At 49.5% G+C, this 19,635-nt stretch overlaps 1 protein-coding gene across 4 annotated transcripts in view; it reads left to right on the forward strand.

Moving 5' to 3' along the window:
- MXRA7 (matrix remodeling associated 7) overlaps positions 1-18,649 on the forward strand; it is a 30,500-nt gene extending 11,851 nt beyond the window's left edge. Inside the window, exons 4-6 of one of the 4 annotated variants that reach the window (XM_075519116.1) lie at positions 2,845-2,944; positions 5,555-5,635; positions 12,682-14,455. In XM_075519116.1, the coding sequence (XP_075375231.1) occupies positions 2,845-2,944; positions 5,555-5,588 (134 nt within the window). In that variant the 3' untranslated portion in view covers positions 5,589-5,635; positions 12,682-14,455. Of the gene's footprint in view, positions 1-2,844; positions 2,945-5,554; positions 5,636-12,681; positions 14,456-17,581 lie in introns of those variants that run through there. The other 3 variants (XM_075519117.1, XM_075519114.1, XM_075519115.1) reach the window with 3 other exon arrangements.
- The last annotated feature ends 986 nt before the right edge of the window (positions 18,650-19,635 follow it).

Raw genomic sequence — 19,635 nt, forward strand, 5'->3', positions numbered from 1 at the left:
GGGAGCTGGCAGGGAGGAGACGGGTACTTGCTGCGCGCACGGGGCACGCTGGAGCAAGCACGTTCGGAGCAGAGGTGCACTTGACAGGCTGCTTTCACCCTGCGAGCCCAGGGTCACGGTGCTGGCAATGCAAGGGCAGAGAGATGAAAGACAAATGTTTTCTTTAATATGAACTCACGGAGGCTCTGAGTAAGTAGGTCACCTCATATTTTGTAGTGTTTTCACTGTCCATGTGAAAACCCAGCCTCCCCTTTTCCGTGTGTTTCCTGAAGTTTGTTTTCAGTCTGCAAAGAAAGTTCCTGAGCTCAGGAAACATCCAGTGGTTTCCAAAGCCACACACTGGCTCCTTTTTAACCACAACATGTGGGCAGGGAGATGGGTAGCCTCCTCGCCTCCCTCTTCCCTTATTCTTTTCTGGTGGGGTGGCAATTAAACCGCCTCTTTTGGGACAGGCAAAATCCCAAATCTCAATTTACTTGGCAGAAAACCACGTGAGGGAAATGTTCTTAATTGTCCTTGAAATCAGGCGAGCTATACAAAGGTAATGAAACGGCTCCTGCTCTGCATCAGGGTAAGAAACAGGATGTTACACCCTCTTTTTTTTTTTTTTTTTCTTTCTCTTAATATTTCCCAAAGCAGCAGCCAGCTGAATTTTCTTTCCGTGCACTTCTACAGCCACCCGAAGGGCTGATAAGCTGCAGCATTACTGCTTGTTTCCAGCTGGCTGGACTTGTTTGTCTGATGGTTCGGAGGGTTTTCCCCTGAGGGAAGTGAGATATGGCCAAGCTGAATGTTTGGGGCTGCGGGATCGGAACATGGGGGTCCTTGTGTTCGGACACTTGTGAAGACGCTAGGGAAGGCGTTTGCCTCGTCGTTCCCCCAGGAGCCCCAATGGTGTTTTGGGATTAGAGAAACGCTCCAAATCAATAACTGAACAGTAATCCCGCAGGACTTCCCAGGGAAGCTTCCCAAGGTGAGGGATGCAGAGATGTGGAGAAGAAGGGAGGAGATGTGGATATCTGCAGGGAGGAGGTTTCTGTTAAATTCCCAGCCCACTAACATCACTCCAGGCACGCTGCAAACACTAGTGGCAGTGACCTTGCAGCGGTCGGCATGCTCGGTCCTGTACCTGCCCGTGCAGCCTTGCACAGCTTGGTTTTGAGATCTCAAGTTTCCCCATCTACAAAATGAGGCTCTGACTCGCCGTTCACCTGGGGTCCCCAAAGTCTGCGAGAGCTCTGGCAGCAGCTGAGTGCATGCGTGAGCTTGGGGTTGGAGAAATCACTAAATCAAGCGGTGGACCCTGGACAGGGGGAGAAAATCCTTAAGGGGACTGTTGGTCAGAAAATAAAGGGAAGCTGCTGATGCTGAATCCTTCTGGGTGTGAGGAAGGGAGGAGAGGGGCTGTGGGGGGTTTTTCATTTGGGCAGGTGGAGGAGGAGAGACTGTCGTGAATGTGGTGCCCGCAATAGCAGCAGTGAGGACTGGAAGGGGCTTCCTAGGTGGTTGGGGACAGGGAATAGGTTATGTACAAGTTGGAGCTTTCTCTCCTGCCACAGAAGACAGAGGAGTTTCACCACTCTTGGGGTCTTGCTGGTGCTGGGAGGTATCATCCTGGGTATTTGGTTTATGGATAACATGCAATTTTTCAGGGCCATGCAGATAATACAGTAACATCTTCTTTTTGTGGACCCCTTAGAAGTATCCCCAGGGCTCTGAGGGTTGGTGGAAACAGCAGATGTTTCTGGGTGGATGTGGAAACAGCAATGCTAGATGGCTGGATGTGAGGCAGCCGAGTCCTGCAGTCCTTGGGAGATAAAGGCTCACAGATAAACAGCCCACAGATAACCAATAAAGGCAACTACCCGAAGCAGCCGCTCTTCCTGGGCTGCCCTTTGGATTGACCTCCACTCCTGTTGTTTTCTCCCATCTATAGGAAGATAAAGCAGGGGAGAGGTTTTTAAAAGCAAATAGCGCTTGAACAAAATCCGATTGGAAAAGGATCGGCTTTGGCTCAGAGTCCGTGAGCTTCGGTGCTCTAATTAGCACAGGGCTGAGGCTGGCGAGCCGGGTAGGAGAGCACCCAGGCCTGGAGAAGGAGACCTCAGTTTCCTGTTTAGGTCTGTTGGCTGGTAACAGAGGGAATTGGACCCCGCTGTGTTGGTGCTCCTGGGGCTGCCTCGGCTCAGCTCTATTTGCAGCCCTGGGATTTGCAGTGTAGCACCTCCTTTTTTCCCAAGCTTTGTCAAGGACTGCAGGAGAGCTGCTGGGCTGCATGGCCTGGGACAGCTCTGCTCGTGGCACCATCTGTGAACCCCAAGCATGGGAAAGGGCCCCTAGACAAGGAGAGGGAGAGAGGAGGAATGCAAGTCTGGAGAGGAGAAGCGGAAAATGCTGTGAGCTAATCAGGGCAGGATTAGCATGTCTTGATAAGCCAAGATGCGCCTGCAAGGCTTCGAATCCAAAGAGAGCAATAGCATATGGTTCCCGTGCTGTAGGATTTACTTGTATCTGCTTCCAAGCAGGGCTGCTCGCTCGCGGCAGTCCTCGCTGTTTCCAGTGCTAGCTCCAGCTGGGACTCCTGCTGTCCTCTGGCCAGCAACACCTTGGCTCTCCACTGCAATCCACACAGCTTCCCCGACACTGCCCAGGCTTTCTGGAGACGGGAGCTGACTGTGGAAGTATCTTTTGGGGTGGTCGTAGCATTTAGGGTGTGTGAGTGGGAGCAGGGGTCAGCGAGAAGCTCAAGGGAACAAGCCCACTGCTGTTGATTGTTGCTCTCGGGAGGTCTCTGGCTCACACAATCTCTTGCTCTTCTTTGTCTCTCCCTCTCCTACTCTCCAGCTGCAGATGAGACGTTCTCTTTTAAATACAGTCCTGGAAAGCTGAGGGGAAACCAGTACAAGTCAATGATGACCAAAGAAGAACTTGAGGAAGAACAAAGGTAAGTTGAGTTTCCTTTTTCTTCTTGCCCAAGGCCATCTGGTTGGCATCTTCTTGAAGCAAGCGGGGTGTGTTCAGACCTGTCTCTCCCCAGACTACCTTGGTAGCCTTGGGCTCAACATCTCATTGCACCATGGTCCAGACCTCTCCCACCCAGGAAGACATGAGAACAAATAAAGTCACACTGATTAGGAGGTGAAGACACCATGGCCCTACATACCCTTGGACCTGTTCAAGCTCCTTCTCTGGATGCTTAGACCAAATCTCCCAGCTGATGCAAGCTGGTGTAGTTCCCCTGATCCCATTAGTACCACATTGATTTTTATCTGTTGAGGCCCTGATGTCTAGCTACTTCCCGTCCCTTTACCCTGTGGATGGCCTCCAAACTGAGGACGTGGGCATAGCTCAGAAATACTGGAGCAAAGTGAGTTAGTGTGGAGCTTTAGAGTTCACTGTGACACGGCTGAGACTGGGAACGTCCATACCTAGGGCTGGCTCCTCAGCTGTAAGTGATGGTGGGGATTTGCCATGTAGTGGCCCTGGCAGGGAAGGAGAATTGTCCATCTCGCACTTTTTGCTAAAGTTTCCTCCTGAGCTTGAGCCCTGCCTGAAGAAAGGAAGAGCCTGTCCCGTTACCGAAAACAAGCTTTCTAGCTAAAGATTTCCCAGCCTGTACAAGGGAAATGAAACCCAACCTTGCACCTTGAGCTGCAAAGCCCTATCCAAAGCCACTCTGTGCTGTCAGTGTGAAGTCTCTGCCCATGTGCGGAGGGAGTCCTTCAGCCCACGGGCACCCAGAGCCCATGCTAAACCAGAGACACCAAACCCTGCAGCCAAGGGCTTTGCCCTACAAGCAGGCTCTGTGGCAGGCTGCTCCCCAGCAGACGTGTGCAGCTCGTACCCCTTCCCTCTTGGGCAAGCTACAAGGAACCGATTTCCCAGGGGTGGCTCAAGGCAAGCCTGGGAGATGTTGTTCTCTCCACTGCTGTCCGAAGGGCTATGGGACTCAATTCTCTACCCAGTGGTGTGCAACTCCTGGGATGACTCGGGGGAATTTGTCACCCCTTGCCTCTGATGCCGTGGTTTGGGTACCACCACAACTGGCGTGGTATGAAGGCCTGACACAGACTAAGTGGAAACTTGATCGCAGCAGGGAAGGCAAGGATGGAGGGATTGCCCCTTGCCCCTGGGTCAGGCATGATCCTGCTGGCAAGCCTGGCCTTGAGACCTCTGGGCAACATCTCCCCATTGCTGGTGGCTGGGCTGGCCAGGCTTTCTCTCCGTGGCCTGAGCAGGGCACTGCAGTATGCAGCGTAAATCCAGAGACCTGCCCTTGGGCTGGCACTGACGTGTCCTCACTCCGGTCCCGTGGGAGACTCAGGTGGTGCACAGGGCTCTGTGCAGGCTGCCTTCACTAGCTGAGCCTGCAGCCCACAGCCATTCTCTCCATGTCAAACCTGACTTTCGCATCAAGAGATGTCTTCCCTTTCTCCCCTGGCTTCTGAGCTCCCAGTTGTCCTCAAATCTTGGGCTTCACCTGCCTTGTAACACTGCCAGGAGCAAAGAACTGCAAGGGCTGTGTGCTCTGGGATCAGCAACAGAAATGAGCTCTGGTTTTCTCTGGCTATGGGTTGATTCTGCATTGGTGGCATCAGGAAAAAATGTTGTTTGCTTTCTTCCTTTTGTTATATCTTTATCATGCCTGGAGCCCCCAACCGGTAAAACGCTAAGCAGGTCTGTTAGCATCATTGTATTTTTCACTTCGGGAAGGTGGTGGTGGAATGAACTGAGTGAATGTGAGTGAAACCTGTGGGGCTCAACAGAAATTGCTTTTCAGGATCCTGCTAAGCACCAATGCAAAAAAAAAAAAATCTATCTGCAGCACACAAATTCAAATCCTTTGCATCACCAGCTCCATCCAAACCAACTGAGCAATCACTGCTCAGGTTTTCATGGCCACGAGCCCTGCAGGGCCTTCGTCTGGTTCCTCTGTGGCAACAAATGTTCCTACTGTCGTCTGGGGACACTGAGGGGACATTACCTACGGACAGCAGTGGGATGGGGGTTTTGTACTCAGGACTGTAGAACCCACTCTGGGGGCTGGTGGACCTTTCCTGGGCTTGTGGGACTTCCCAGGCATCATTGACCACGTCCCTCTGGAGCACTCCCAGGGCAGGACAGTGCACCTAGGACTGATGGACAGTGCCTGGACACTGTGGTCCCTTGGAGGCTCTCAGCAGCCTTCTACACTGAGGGCCATTGGCAGACATATTTTTCCTACTGTTCCTTTATTTTCTCCTCTTCCATATTTGTGTTGTTCATTTCTTTAAGGCAGCTTTGTGAGTATTTTTTTGTCTTGCTTTGTTGCTGGCTTACTTTTTTTTCCCCCCAAATCTTCACTGCGGCATCAGCAGCTTTTCCTTTCAGGCCTTGCAGGTGGTGTAAGGGGGCAGGGCTGCTGCCAGGTAAGCTCCCGGGCAAGCTGGGCACAGTGGCTCAGCCCAGTCCTGCATCCTTCTCCCTCAGCAGTTCCATCCCTCTCCCCGACTTCATGCACCCTGACCGTGCTGCTGACCTGCTGTGACCCAGGTTTGCCACCTTTATGTTGCAGGATTGAGCTGACCTCTGATCTCACATCTCTGTAGCAAGTACCTTAGGTCCTCGGCCACAAATATTCTTGCAAATCTTTTTGGTAAGGACATGCTGTTTCTTAGAAGTAGTGGTACCACTGATAACATCTGCTAATGTGGGGTGTTTTTTTTTTTTTGCTTTGGGGTCTTGTTTTCTGGGGGAGGGCTTGTTTCTGAGCTGCAACTGACTGCCTGTCCCACCTCCCTCCCCACCTCCCTCCCCCTTCCCTCCTCATAACAGATTAATGAGTCCGTTCCCCTCTGCCTCCATCTCGCTTTCCATGAGCGCTCTGGGGGGAGTGGGGGCTCTCACGTGTGGATGCTCACCCCTTCCATCTTGGATGCCTGAAGTTGGACATCCCACCACCACTCATGTTTCCCGATTTGGAAAATCAGGGCTGCTGAGTGAGTGGGTAGTTAGTCCTAAGGTGTGTTGCCAAAGCTGAGACATGCTTAGTCTTTGCTTTTAGCCCTGTCAGCCCTCCAGTTTTCCTGTGGACCACCGGGTTCCCATATGAAGCAGCCTGTAAGCAACATCCCCAAAAATGCAAGTGGGTCCCACAGACCTCCTTGAGGCTACTTGTTGTGGTGATCATTAGTCCACAAGTCTTAATTTGGGGACCCCTGATTTTGTAGGTGCCACTGAAAGAATTACTTGCCTTTGCAGGAAGAGCTATAGGATTTCAGACAGCAGAGGACAGGCATGCAGTAGATTGGGTTATTTAACCAAAAACCCACTTCTGCTCTAACATGCATCACTCCAGAAGCTGCGGTTGTCTTGCCTAGTACTCACTTGAGTCTTGCGGCTTCAAACTGGCGCTAAATCTGGACTAAAAGGGGAAGGAATGTGACCTTTACTGAGTGATACAACTTCCTGCTTCTGGTTACTTCAGTCTTAAAAAATAGAGGGACTTCTCAGTGAGGGAGGAGGACAGTAAATCTAGTTGGGAAATACATCTGCTTGGGTGGTGGCTGTGCTTGATCACACCTGGTGGGTCACCAGTACTTCTAGAACAAAAGCACGTAGTGTTTGCTCCCCTGGGGGAGAAAAATAGTCTGGACAGGAAAGGGAAGAATGCAGGGGGAGGATGCAGCCCTTAGTCAAGCCAGCACAGTGTGTTTCCCAAATCATTGTCTTGTGCACCTGAGGCTTTTGGCCATCTATTGCCAACTGTAGCTGCCATGGTGCAAAGCACTAGTTCAGGCTGAGAAATATGACTTGTAGTGGTGCAGCTTGCCTCCGTTCAGACAGGGCTGAGTTGTGTAGGCATGAGAGACAGCCCACAAGGGTTGACTGTTAGGTGTTGCTGTCCTGGCAGATGAGGGAGGAAGAGAAAGGGCTCCCCAGTGTGCCTTCAGGGCCTGGCTCGCATGGATGGATTGAAGTGGTCTCTGCCAGCTGCTTTTCAAAGGTTGAAAGAGGTTAGTGGGGGCTTTTTGCAGTTAGAAAGGAGTATGATCAGGACTGTGTTGATCATTGACAGCTGCAACAAGGCTCCACTCAAGGTACAGGAGAAAACAATCACGAGAAACAACTCCCTTGGGTCTCTGCTTTCAGCTCTCTCTTTCCATGAGGCAGGGCAGGTCCCAGCCAAGTCTTGGTTGGCCTCAGTCATGCTGAGGGGTTGAGCTGTCTGTGCTCTGTCCTTGCCACTCTTTGCTAGGTGTGTTGGCTGGAGAAAGGAGAGCAGATCCCATGTGATGGTCTGTGGAAAGGTCTCTCCTCTGTCCTCTCTCTTGTTTCTGGGGTTTAGGAAGAGGTGGGGGTGGAGAGCCAGAAGCTGCCCCATGGGGCCTCAGCTGGGGCTGAGGGGAGTCTGAGTGAATGGCACCAAACTGCTCAGACACGCTCCGCTGTTTGCTGGTGCACTCATGGATGGAGCAGGTGATTCCCCAGCCTTTGTAAGACTGAGAAGAAGGTAGGGATGGCTTCCCAGTTTCCTTGGCTGATGGGCTCAGTTCCCGCAGTCAGGTGACCCATTCCAGGAGCGAATTCTCCTCCTGCCTCCCAATCCTCTCCTCTCATCTCCTGGCTCGCCATGGGTAGGTTGAGGAGCCATTGCTTGAATCCAGGCTAGACTTAACCCTAGGGCTCAGCTGCAAGCTGGAATTCATGCTAGGGGAACTGGATGGCTGTAAGTCTCACACTCAGTCCTTTTCTTGGTGGTAATTTAGCAATGGAAATCTGTCTCCTCCCCAGCTGGGTTCAGAGTACCTCTTGGTTATGAGGCACTGAATAAAACTGGGCTTGGACCCTGGAGTTTCAGCAAGGCAGGGTGCCCCAGACAGACCCTGGCTCTAGGGAATGACAGAAAGGAGAGACCTTTCCTTGCTCTGCCAGACATCCCGGATCAAAGTGGTGATGCAGCTGTGGCTTGAGGGAGAACCGTGCTGAAGCTCAGTTTTGAACGAGACAATGCTCGTGATGACAACTCTGGAGCACACAAGGGCAGGAAGCAGCTGCAGGGTTTTAATGACCGTGTTGACAGACCTTGACCTATTTTGCACATCTCCACTACTGGCCCTCCAAAAATAAGCGGGTGGACTGGGCTGGGGGAGATTGCATTTCGGGAGAGCTCTCCACTGGCATCTGTCCCCGTCCACCCCCTGCACTGCCATCACATAGCCCTGGCTCGCTTGCTTGCTCCCCCCTCTGTATAGCATGGGATCTGGGCCTCTTTCTCCTGCCTTCTCTTCTGCTAACCTTCACCCCCAACCCAGCAGCTTTGCTGTCCTGTCCTGTCAAGCATGGTGCTTCTTTTGGATGAGGGAAGCTGGTAAGTTTGGGCTTTCTTTGGGTTTTTATTATTTGTTTGCTTTTCATCTTCTGCAGCACGATAGTCGTCCTGGGCTGAGGGAGGAGGAGTTAGCAGCAAGGGACCACAAAGCCTAGGGCCATGGGACTCTTCAGGTCAGGCTGGCCACTGCTTCACTGCGACCACCAGTCACGGGGATGGCAGTGACCATGGGCAAGGCTGCTTTCAGCCGCAAAACACCCAGCGCAGGAGGCACGCTTCCTTCCCCCCTGCCTCTTGTAGGAAAGGGGCACTGTGTGTTTGGGGGTCCCTGCTGAGCTCCCACTGCTCTGATGCTCCTTTCGTAGCTGCCAGAGTCCGCTCGTATGAGAAGGGGATCTCCTGGTGGGCCAGTGCTGTTCCCTGCCTCCACCATATCCCCTGGAAAAATGTCCTCTGACCTACGAGATGTCAGTGGAGTTGAGCTCTGGCCCTATTTATAGAGCATCTGATTGAGTCATGAGTCCCCACCAGCTTTAAAAACTGAGCAACTCAGGATGCCTCCCTCGGAAACCCAGGGGAAGGGGAGGCCAGGAAGCCCCTTCCCCGTCTCCTCCTCCTCTCCTGTCTGAGAGAGGAAACTTTTGCAAGCTCCCCCGTAGCCTTTGCAGGGTGTGAATCTCTGACCCTGCCCTGGGATGAGATTTCAGACCAGACAGCGACTCTGCTTTGAGCTCCCGGGTTTTTTCTTTTGGCTCAGGTCCTGAATTGTCCCAGCTTGTGGCTGCTTCTCCGTGTCTCCCTCACCCAGCGCTCACAACTTGTCTTCATCTGCTTCTGCTTAATCCTGTGTGGCATGGGCAGCTTGCCGTTCTCTATCTGCTAACTCTCTGGGAGCCTGGCTCTGCCTCTCCTGCGGCTCCCCTGTGGCCAGGGGACACCGAGGGCTGCAGGGAATCGGGGCATCACACCAGGCTGCGTGCCAACTGGTAGACAGCGAGCTGGAGCACAAACACTGAGCGACAGAGGAAAGCACAGGCTGGCCCATCCGTGGCTTTCCCCACTGCTGCGGTGTTGGCTGGGGGGGTCAGGAGTGTTGCAAGGGGATGGGCACACAACTGAAGGAGGCGATCGTGGCCTCTCAGCTGAGGTGGCCAGGAGCTTGAGCCACCTTCCTGGCTGCGCTCTGGCCTTTTTGGCTGTTGCTGCTGCGGCTGGGAAACATGGGAAGCTTCTGTCTTGAAACAGTGGTGGGCAAGGTCCGCTCCGGGGGTGACGCGGTCCCCGACCCCAGTGACTCCTCACCGGCCCCTGTCCTAAAGGTGATGGGACTTGTGCTCCCCAGTCGCACAGGTTCTGGCAGCCTTGACTGCTTTCCTGCTGTTCCTGAGGAGCAGTAGGTATTTCCCGAGGTTGTGTGCACCTTTCGACCTTTCTGTCCCACTGGAGGAATTTCAGATTTGTGTTGATAGAAGCTCCCTTTGATACCTCTCACTGTCCCGCTCTTCCCTTTTCTAAGCACTGACTGTCTCTCCCTGTTCTGCATTTAAGTCCTCTCTCTCCATGTTTTACCTGTTGGCTGAATGAACTGGCCCACACTTTGGGGACCACCAGGAAAGCTTAGATTTAGTATGTCATTCCTCATATTCTTCCTGCAATACCCCGATCCTGGACAAGACTGGGTTTTGGTCCCTACCAGAAATGAGATGGTAGCGGCCCCAATGACAGAGAAATGGGAAGCAGCGGTGATGGGACCATCCCCAGCAGTGAGATGCGAGGGAACTGCCTGGGGAGAGCTTGACCACCCATTGCCAGGTCTGCCCAGCACCCAGGGCCTTTCTTCACTGCTCTCGATCCTCAAGGGTCAATCCTAGCCTGTCTGGATTGAAAAGAGTCTGGAGCCAGATTGCTGTCTGCCCTCCTTGCCAGGATTTCAGACCAGAGGACTGATGTTCCCGAGAAGCTGAGCACCTGGTCCCTCTGCCAGGGGAAGGAGCTGGGAATGGTCCGCACTTCAGAAAATCAGCTTTCTGAGTGAAGTGATTCCTGAAAAGGGCACAAGCGATTGCCAGAGGTGGTTACAGCAAGGTGCTCTGGGATCTCCTTGGAGGGGGTCAGGACTCCTTTGGAAAGCTATGGTCTATGGATGGGCTACAGGATTTCCTGACCTCCTGCTGCAGACTTTGCACACATGAGGGATAAACACATATGGGAATGCCACCAGCCCACCCCATTTGTCAGTGCTGGGATGCTGTCTGCTCTCAAAGGGAAGAAGCCCATGCCCTTGTGCTGATGCCATGGCTGAGCTGGAGTGAGGGGAATGCTTCTGAGGCCACCAGAAGAACATCCAGTTTCCATGCTTCAGGAGAAGCATGGTCTTTTGAGACCTTCAGTACCTGAGCCTCCCTCATAAGCCAGGACCTGCCCTTGTCTGAGCTCCTTGTTCTCCAGTTGTTCCTTGCACAGAACCATGTCCAGCTGACAAATCATACAATTTACTGACTTGGCCTTCAGCTGGGGCCAGAGCAGAGATATTTGGATAATTTGTATCTGAAGAGAGGATACAGGCTTCCAGCAAAAGAAGACTCTAACTTGGTTTGATTGATGTGCTGCTAGGGGAAAGCATGCCAAACAGGTTGATCTCATTGTCCAAGGCGAATGGAAAGGAGGGAAGAGCCAAGGATAAGCAGTGGCTCAAAGCTCTCGGCCTCCATCCCAAGCTGATTAAGTCTCTCAGGCTTTGTGGCAGCAATGACAGAGCTTCCCAGTCTGAGGGGTTATATGGCCCTGATGTCCCCAGTGATGGACTGTCCCATGCTCTTTAGTCTAATCCCCCTCACAGCTTGCTCCAAGAGCAGTAAGGGGTATCCCTGTTGTGCAGATGGGGAATTTATGGCTCTGATGGACGTCCTCCATTAAGTTCATGCTTGGTTTAAGATCTTCTTACCCCAGCTATCAGCCTGGCCCTGTCCTGGAGGTGAGTATCCCTGTGAGGGGCTGCAACCGAGCCCCATCCACCCTCCCTGACATCCTCCATCCCTCACCATTCCAACTGCAGCATGCTGGAGGGGACCTCTCCTTCTGGGCCCCCATGGCAACAAGCTTATGCCCTCACACGTGAAATCTGATTATGCTTGCGTGACTTGAGCGGGATGATCCGATCCTCAGTGCTGCGAATCTTGCAGAGCGATTATCCACTCCGGAGAATTTCCTTTCTTTGTCCTAATGGGCCGGCCACTGAGCCTCTGCAGCGTTGCTTGAGTAACCCCAGTCCCCAGTGAAGCTTCAGCCTGTGTCTCCCATCCGGGATCCGGGTCGCCAGCTGCACTTGTGAGGCTGCTGGAGAAGGCAACCTTTTGCAGATGATTGAGGAAGAGATGAGACTGTAATCTGCCTTCATGCTGTGGCTGTCAGGAGCAGGGGACTTTCAAATGGGGCTCAGGCGTTATGGGCAGTGAACCCCATCACATTCAGGAGGAATTAGGCTGGGGCGCATCTGTGTGTGTTTGTAAGTGCCTAGGTAATGTGTGTTGTAGCTTCCCTCTACCTTAGTGCAGGTCTGTGTGTCTGTGGGCAGCTGTCCAGCCTACTGTCAGGTGTTTCCCATTGTGGATGGTGGGCCGTGAGAGATGCTGGGGCAGTAAGGGCAGAACGTCTGAAAGGTTCAAGCTGAGAACGAGGGACCACAGTTTTTAGCCCTGGCTCTGCTAACAACATGCTGCAAGATCTCAGGGAGTGCCTGGGTGTCCCCACCCATAAAACACATCTAATCATCTCACCCTCCTTCCCTGGGACATTGGGAGAGCTTCCCATCAAAAGGAAGCCCCCCGACTTGCAGAGAGTTTGGGGTTTTTTGCTTTCTTCCCTTGAACAGACCCATCTGTAGGAAGATTGAGAAAGGTTGACCTCTTGAGGCACACTGCCCTGTGAAAGCAGTACTTGTTCCTGCCTCATCTGGCTGCAGGTGGGAGGAGGAATCTGGGCTGGACAAGACTGCCAGCAGCCCAGGGAGGCTCTGCACAGGACAGTGAGGCAGCAACCCCTGGAGCTAACGAAGGCTTCCAATTAGTTGGGCTTCTCCAGCTCTCATCAGTAGGTCAGAAGGGTTGTAACTTAGACTTGGTTCCAGATGAGGGGATTTACACCTCTGACTGAGTTTCGACTATCCTGCTGCAGTTGATGAAGCAAAGTGCCTCCTCCTTAGAGGCATGAGGTTTGCAAACAGCGGCTTGTTCTGCCCTGAGGTGGGAAGTTGCCTTGCCTTCCCACACACACACACTGAGTTTTCCCCTTGCTCATTTATGTGAATAATAATGAACCAACCTGAGGGGTGAAATGACTGAAATGATTTCTCTCCCTGTTTCTCTTTGCAGAACTGAAGACTATATGAAGTTGTCCCTAGCCTCCTCCTAAAGGCATCCCTTGACATCTTTAAAGGCCTGAGAGAAATACCAAAACCAACCAAACACACCCATAAGAGAAATCCATAAACCCTCAAAACTTGGGATCCCCTCTTGGTCTGAAGTGGAGTTCTTCAAAAACTCCTGTGGTGTCAAGTTTGAGGAGATCCTGTTGTGTGGCTCCATGGACTGGGGCTGGGCCCAAGCAGTGACTTGAGTTGTGTTTGGGGGACTGGGATGTCCTAGGAGATGAACCTTCCTCCCTCTCCCCCAAACAGAACCTAAATTGGACACTAAATATGCAGCAAGTCTATTAGTTGTGTTCATAACCATGTATTAGGCCTGCCATGAAATCTGTGTTGTTCCTTTATTGGGGTGGGCGAGCCGTAGCTCTTCTCCCAGACCAGCCTGGACATTATACCAGACTATCAAGTTGTTTCTTCCTGGGGCCAAACTCCTCTTTATTGCTGGGGGGTGGGAACTGCCTATGATTTCAAATGTTGTACAATGCTGCTTTATTCTGAGGGGTGGAGGGACAAAGTGGGGTCCAAGTGAGGGATGGCAGATGGTAGCTGGACCGACTCAAATCTTGCTTCTGTAGTTATTTTAGCAGAGAGCTGATTCTGTAGGTAGACAGAATGACTCGAGAAGTGACGAAGACTGATAGTTTAGCTGTTCTGCTTGTGATGGAGGTTTAGGAGGCCACACTTTGGCTGCTGTTAATATCTGGATTCTCACTTTTCCCTATTCCAGTTCCCAAGAGGAAAGACCCAAGGAGGTAGCTATGGCATCAGGGGTTCCCTCTGGCTCGGGATAAGATTGTGGGGGTCCTGGAAAAGACACCCTCCCCATTCCTCTGCCTGCTTGCTGTTCCAGTGCCCTCTTCTCTTGCTAACCCTGTGGCTTGCCCACTGGAGCCAGAGCTCAGCATTGCTCCTCAGCTCTGTCACATACAGAAGGTGAATTTGGCTGGGCGTGTATACCTGCTTCAGACATAGCAGGTTTCAAATCAAACCCAGCTGGTTTGTGAGAGTGAGAAGAGAGCCTGTGTCCTCTAATGATGATGTAGAAACACCAGGCTGGGTAGGGATGTGTCCTTCAAAGTTTCTCTCTCACTGCAGGACATCTGCCTCTTGGCTAACGCTGCAAACATATCAGAAACCCAACAGGCTGGTTCTTTTTTTTTCCCCTCCCTTTTTAATTCCTATGCAGACAATACTTGAAACCTTGTACACAGTTGTCCTTTCCAGCGCCTGGGGTTGGCAAACTCTTCATAAAAGGGCTTATTTAAAGAACAGCAGGAGGCTTCAGCTTTAGAAGAGGCTGGGCTGCCCCTTCCCAGCCGACAACTGCAAGCGTGTTCAGTAGTTTGCATATGAATTTAGGCACATCTGGACCCTCTGCTTCAACATCCCGCTGGTACAGCCGCTGTCTCCCCTTGGTGCTGGCTAGCTGACTCTGTGTCCCAAGCACCCAACTATGCAAAGAATGCCTTATATACATTGTGTTTAAGTTACATGGCAATATGTACATCGAGCAAAGTCTATAGTTGAGTCCAGATTTTTGCTAGTGGCAGCGAGTCAAACTATTTCTTCAACTCAAATGGCTGTCTGGGTATTTTTTACTTTTGTTTGTTTTGTTTGTTTGTTTTGTATCTGATGGTGGCTCTTATACAAAGGACTGTAATTCTAGTGGCTTGAATCTGTAAAAATTGCCTTTGTTTGGTCCAATAAACCTTTGAATAGTTTATTTGGTTTGTGCTTGTTCTGCCTGCCTCCAGCAACTTGCAACTTCTTCCTCAAGAGATTTGTGTTGAAAATCCGGATTTTAGGTTAGAGGTACATTCTGCCCTCCTATGCCTTTTACCCCATAAATGATTCCACTGGCTTCCTTAACAATAGAGTCAGACCAGTGGCAAAAGTCAGGGATTTTCCCTTATTTCTGCTGGAGCAACGTAGTGAGCGTTGCAGCAGGATCCTGATCTTGTTTGGCTGCGGAGCAATTAGCAACGTTCCTAAATGCAGAGCTCTGCCCAGGAGTTCAGCTGCTGTGAACATGGATGCCTAGCAGTTCCTGAAACGTAGATCTCCTTTAATATACCTATGGCTCACTGCCCCAAATCTCCAGTTAATTGTAAAATTCTTGGACTGAAATGTTTGAAAAGAGCCTAAGGGAGTTAAGTATGCAAATTCAATTGCCTATCAAGAAGAATTAGGCTGCTTTGAAAATCCTTAATTAATCTATTTTGTCAGCAATAAGTAAAGTTCTGTTTGACCTGAATCCAAGTAGTTTTGAGGACAGCACTTACGGGAAGAGAGAACAATTTTACTTGTGAATGGGGTAGGTTTGATCTGAAATAATAAAAAAAAATACAACCTGGAGCAGTACAAAGTTGTTTTACAAGGTCGCCTTTGATAGGAGAAGCTCCTTTTTGAAATCGGTTTCATGTTTTTGATGCCTTACTCTTCCTTCCCAGGCTCTTTTCTCTCTTTATCTTTGTTTTGCTCCCTCTTTGTTGTAGATTATGTAGCACAGAGAAGTAACAGCAGCAACAGCTCTTTTTTATTTCTGGTTTTCAAATGCACAGTCATGATATTTAAAGTTGAGGGGAGAGCCAAAATGCATTGATGTTGCACTTAAAAAAATAGAGTGAATATTGTCTGTGATCTTGATTTTGGAGGTTTGGAGACAAGGAAACAGGCCTTTGGGGAGGTTTCAACAGTGTTAATGTCTGTGAAATAACGAGCGAGGGATGCAGACCTGTGTGGAGCGCTCCCAGCTGGCATGCATTTCAGACACGTGAGGCAAAGCTGTGTATTGAATTTCTCCACACTAGACTGGAAATGTGCCCTCTGGTGCCCAGCACTGATCTAAAATAAAATATTGATCACTAACGACTGTGCTTCCCTTCCTCTCGTCTAGAAAGGGCAGCTGGATGCTATTCATGTAAGCACAAAAAATTACAGAAGAGACAGAAAAATCCAGGCGCTTGACAGCCTGTGGCCAGAGCTTTCATAACCAAAAGATCCCACATCATTATCAGGATATGTTTGGCCTTAGGACAATTGCATTTTAATTGCAATAGAAAAGAATTGGCAAATGAGCTTTTGCCAGGATCTGCTTTTTTCCTGCCCTGCCTGCTGCAATGGTGCTGGGACGACTGCCTGCTGTTCCTGCTTCTGCTGGGGCTTAGTCCAGGAGAGGGGAGAATGCAGAGCCCCACTCGGCAGGAGCTCAGCATGCGAAGGCTCCTCTGCTTGTTCCTGACTGTCTCCTTCCATTGATCTTGTTCGTGGTGTGGTTGCTTCTGATGTGTTGATGTTGTCCTCTCTTCTTTCAAGCAAAGATTGCGTCCTGGTTTTGCCTGTGAATAGGTATTTCTACCCCTCCTGTTACTGGACCAGCTAATAGCTTGTCCACACAGGACTTGCAGGAAGACTACCCCAGGTTAACTAATGGCGTGCATTTAAATGGATTAATTACAGTGTATTAAAGCCCTATGCGGAAAGCTGGCTGTGACGGGGACGGAGGAATCTTGACAGGGTGACCATGTGGAAGGAAAAGCCAGAGTCTGTCTTTCTAGCGCAGGGGAGGTCTAAAGATGCTAAATGAGCAGGAGGAGCTGGGACTGTGGCAGATCTGTGCTCTGAGCTGCTGGGCTATCGCTGAATTCTGGCCCCACAGTCACATAGGGGCAAAATGAGCCTTGAAGTAATAGAAACTGCTTCTCCCTTGTTACAGCCATAGAGCAGCACAACCTCATTAGTTCTTTTAATGTCACACAGGAGAGTCAGGTAGGAGGTGTGCTAGGCAATACTGCAATCTGGTCCCAACCAGGTAGGAGTCCAGCAGTGAGAACGAACCAGCCCACAGCCCTGACTGGAGCCAAGGTGCACATCCGTTTTGCCCTAAAAGAGGATTTTGTAGACATCAAAATAAGTTGCATCAGTTCATGAGCTACTTGCAAACAAAGGACACTCCTATGCTGTCCACCATTCTGTATCCCTGAGTGATGATCAGTAGACGTATGACCAATACAAGCCCTCCTATAAACCTTCCTCAAATAAAGCCCTGTGACAGATACCAGTCTTTGTGCTGCAGGACGTACAACAATGGTTAACTGCTTCAGGTTAGGGAAAAATCAAGATATCATCTGTTATGGGGAGAAGGGAGTTAATCATCTACTATGGGACTTTGTTGGGATGGAAATCTGAGCAAGATGGTTCACTGGTCAGCCGCTGCCCACACAGGGATCACCCCGTTGCTGGACTGGCTACATGAGTCCATCTCACCATTTGACATTGGCAGACGAACTCTAATCAAAGATTTGAATCTGTGATCTCATCTTCCAGTGGCTCATTAAAGTCACGTCCACACTGACAGGTAGTCTAGTCTCTAGTTCTAAGGTAGTGTATGCATTTAAAATTTAATAGCTATTCCTGAATTACTCCGTATCTACATACCCTCATTACAGAATTGGAAGGACACCGTGCTGATGAAGCTTACTCCAGTTTCATCATGGATTCTGCTAAATTGGGACATGTTGGTCTTACGAAATTCCACATGTCGAGTTATCCTGAAACTTTGAGCACAGATAAGCCCTAAGAAACTCCAAAGCTGGTGTTAAAGCAGTCTGTTTTATCTCCATATTTAAAGAACTGCAGAGAGATGTGCAGGATTATTGGATAGATGGGAAGGTGGAGGAAGGAGAACCAGAGGCTATCTCTTTCTCATCTCACACGGGCAGATTTCCTGCAGCCAGTAAGGCTTGTAAAATGACCTGCGTTTGGCTTCGTGTTTCATTTGTCCATGATGTTCTTGCTCAAAGTGCCTTCTGGGGACTGGCTATTCCTTCTCCTTTTCTTCTTGACAGGGTTCAGAGAGAGCAGCTGGCTGCCATCTTCAGGCTCATGAAGGAAAAAAGTGACACATTTGGAGAGATGTCTGAAGGAGACATGAAGGAGCAGCTTAGACTGTATGATATATAACCTTGCAGCCAGTGGAGACTATGCCCAAAAGTCATCTTGGCCCTTATTATGCAGCACACTGGAGACTGTAGTGCTATAAACATATTTTGGTAGCTATTTTGCAGTTCCAGTTTGGTTTGCAAACGCATATAGGCCTGTGACATATATTTCAAAAGACTTGTAATTTCTCACCCTTCTTATCATTTTTCCTTGAAGAGTTATCATGATATTTTAATCTCATACAGAGATTTTTATGGCTTTCTGGCTGGGTCATATGTCTCAGTTATACAAAGTAGTTAAACTCGCAACTTTTTTCTGGCCATGCTTTATAAAAATGAACTTTCAAACCTAGTCTTTATCAGCTTGATATCTGAGGAAAGCCAAAGATGATAGATGTAAAAAGGATGAAAATAATAGAATCGTAGAATAACTCAGGTTGGAGAGGACCTAAGGAGGTCTGTAGTCCAACCTCCTGCTCAAAGCAGCATCAGCGATGAGATCAAGCCAGGTTACTCAGAGCTTTATCCTGTCAGGTCTTGAAAACCTCCAAGGATGGAGACTGCACAACCTCTCTTGGCAGAGAGGTTTCCAATCCTACAGTTAGAAAATGAATAGCCAAAGCCAAGGCATTAGTGCCCCGATTAGAAGTGAGTTGCCATTCTCATCTCCTTGGAAGGAACACTTCATCCTCCTTCACACTGGCTTTTTGAAACAAATCCAAGTCGGTTCTGGCTGACCCCATTGAGCTCATCTTCACGCCTGAGAAAACAGCAGCTAACTTCAGCCTGGAAACACAAACATCTCTTCGCCTCTTGACACTGGTAAAAGTAGTCCAGAAAGGTGGCTGGCATTTTTACGAGGATGATTGTGTCCAATTCAGATCCTGTTCTCCTAAAATAAAAAATTATGTGGGGAAATGACATACTTAGGAAAGCCCTGTGAATGTATCAAGCATTTTGCACCGTTTTGACTAACTCTTTGTGGTTTGGATAGAGTAAATCGATGATCATTCCTAATTTTAACTGAATGTCTTCTGGTGTACTTCCCTCACCTATGAAATCCTGTTAAACACTTTATTATCAGGAAGGATTTTCTCCGTTTTAATAACTGCTGACAAAGGGAGGCAACATTTTCTGACCCAGTTTTAGGGAATGATCTCTTAAAAGACTAACTTTGCTCCATTTTGTGTAATTCTTCTGAGTCTGAGAAACCAAATATCCCATTATCCGGTCACTGTTTCTCACTACAGTATATTCTATAACACTGTACTATTTGACTTCTAAGAATCATTTTATCTTCTAATTGTTTTCACTTAGGTGAAGGCATATTGATTATGAGATCGAGCTGGGTTTACTACCAAGTCATGACTTAATCTAAATTTAATGGCTGAAAATTACCTCTTCTTATTCAACATGAAGGAATTAAGTGGGAAAAGGAATCTCATGATGTGAAACATCAAGCAGACTGCCAGCTTGCTGTGTCCCTAGGCCACAATTTCCTTTGTCAAGCTGTGCAGAGGGAGAAATGTAGGAAATTTGTTTGTGGGACTTCTCCCTAGTTCAAAACTGAAAAGCAGGATCTTTTCCAAAGCTCTTATTGAAAGCAAGCAAAGGAGAGTTAAGGTTTAGTTGATTTTTAGTCTTAAGGTTTAGTTGATTTTTAGTCTTTGTCTTGTAAACTTTACAGTTTATTTCCAAAGTATTTTTATATGTCTTCTTTTACATTTGGGCCTTCTCTGAACAGGAACATTTCTGAAAAAAATTCCTCAAACTCCTCAGCTTCACGTTTTGCCAGCAGTGATAACCCTGAATACGGAAGAGCAGCTGGCATTAAAGCTGTCCTGCCCATACCAACTCCGAGCTGTGTCACCAAAGCGTTAAGATGCTGTTGATGACAGGACAGCGGTAAAAGATCTGTCATTTACTAGGCCCAAATTTAAGAAAGAAATTAAGCTAAATAA

Source organism: Mycteria americana, chromosome 16 (genome assembly GCF_035582795.1).
Source record: "Mycteria americana isolate JAX WOST 10 ecotype Jacksonville Zoo and Gardens chromosome 16, USCA_MyAme_1.0, whole genome shotgun sequence".
Lineage (NCBI taxonomy): Eukaryota > Metazoa > Chordata > Aves > Ciconiiformes > Ciconiidae > Mycteria > Mycteria americana.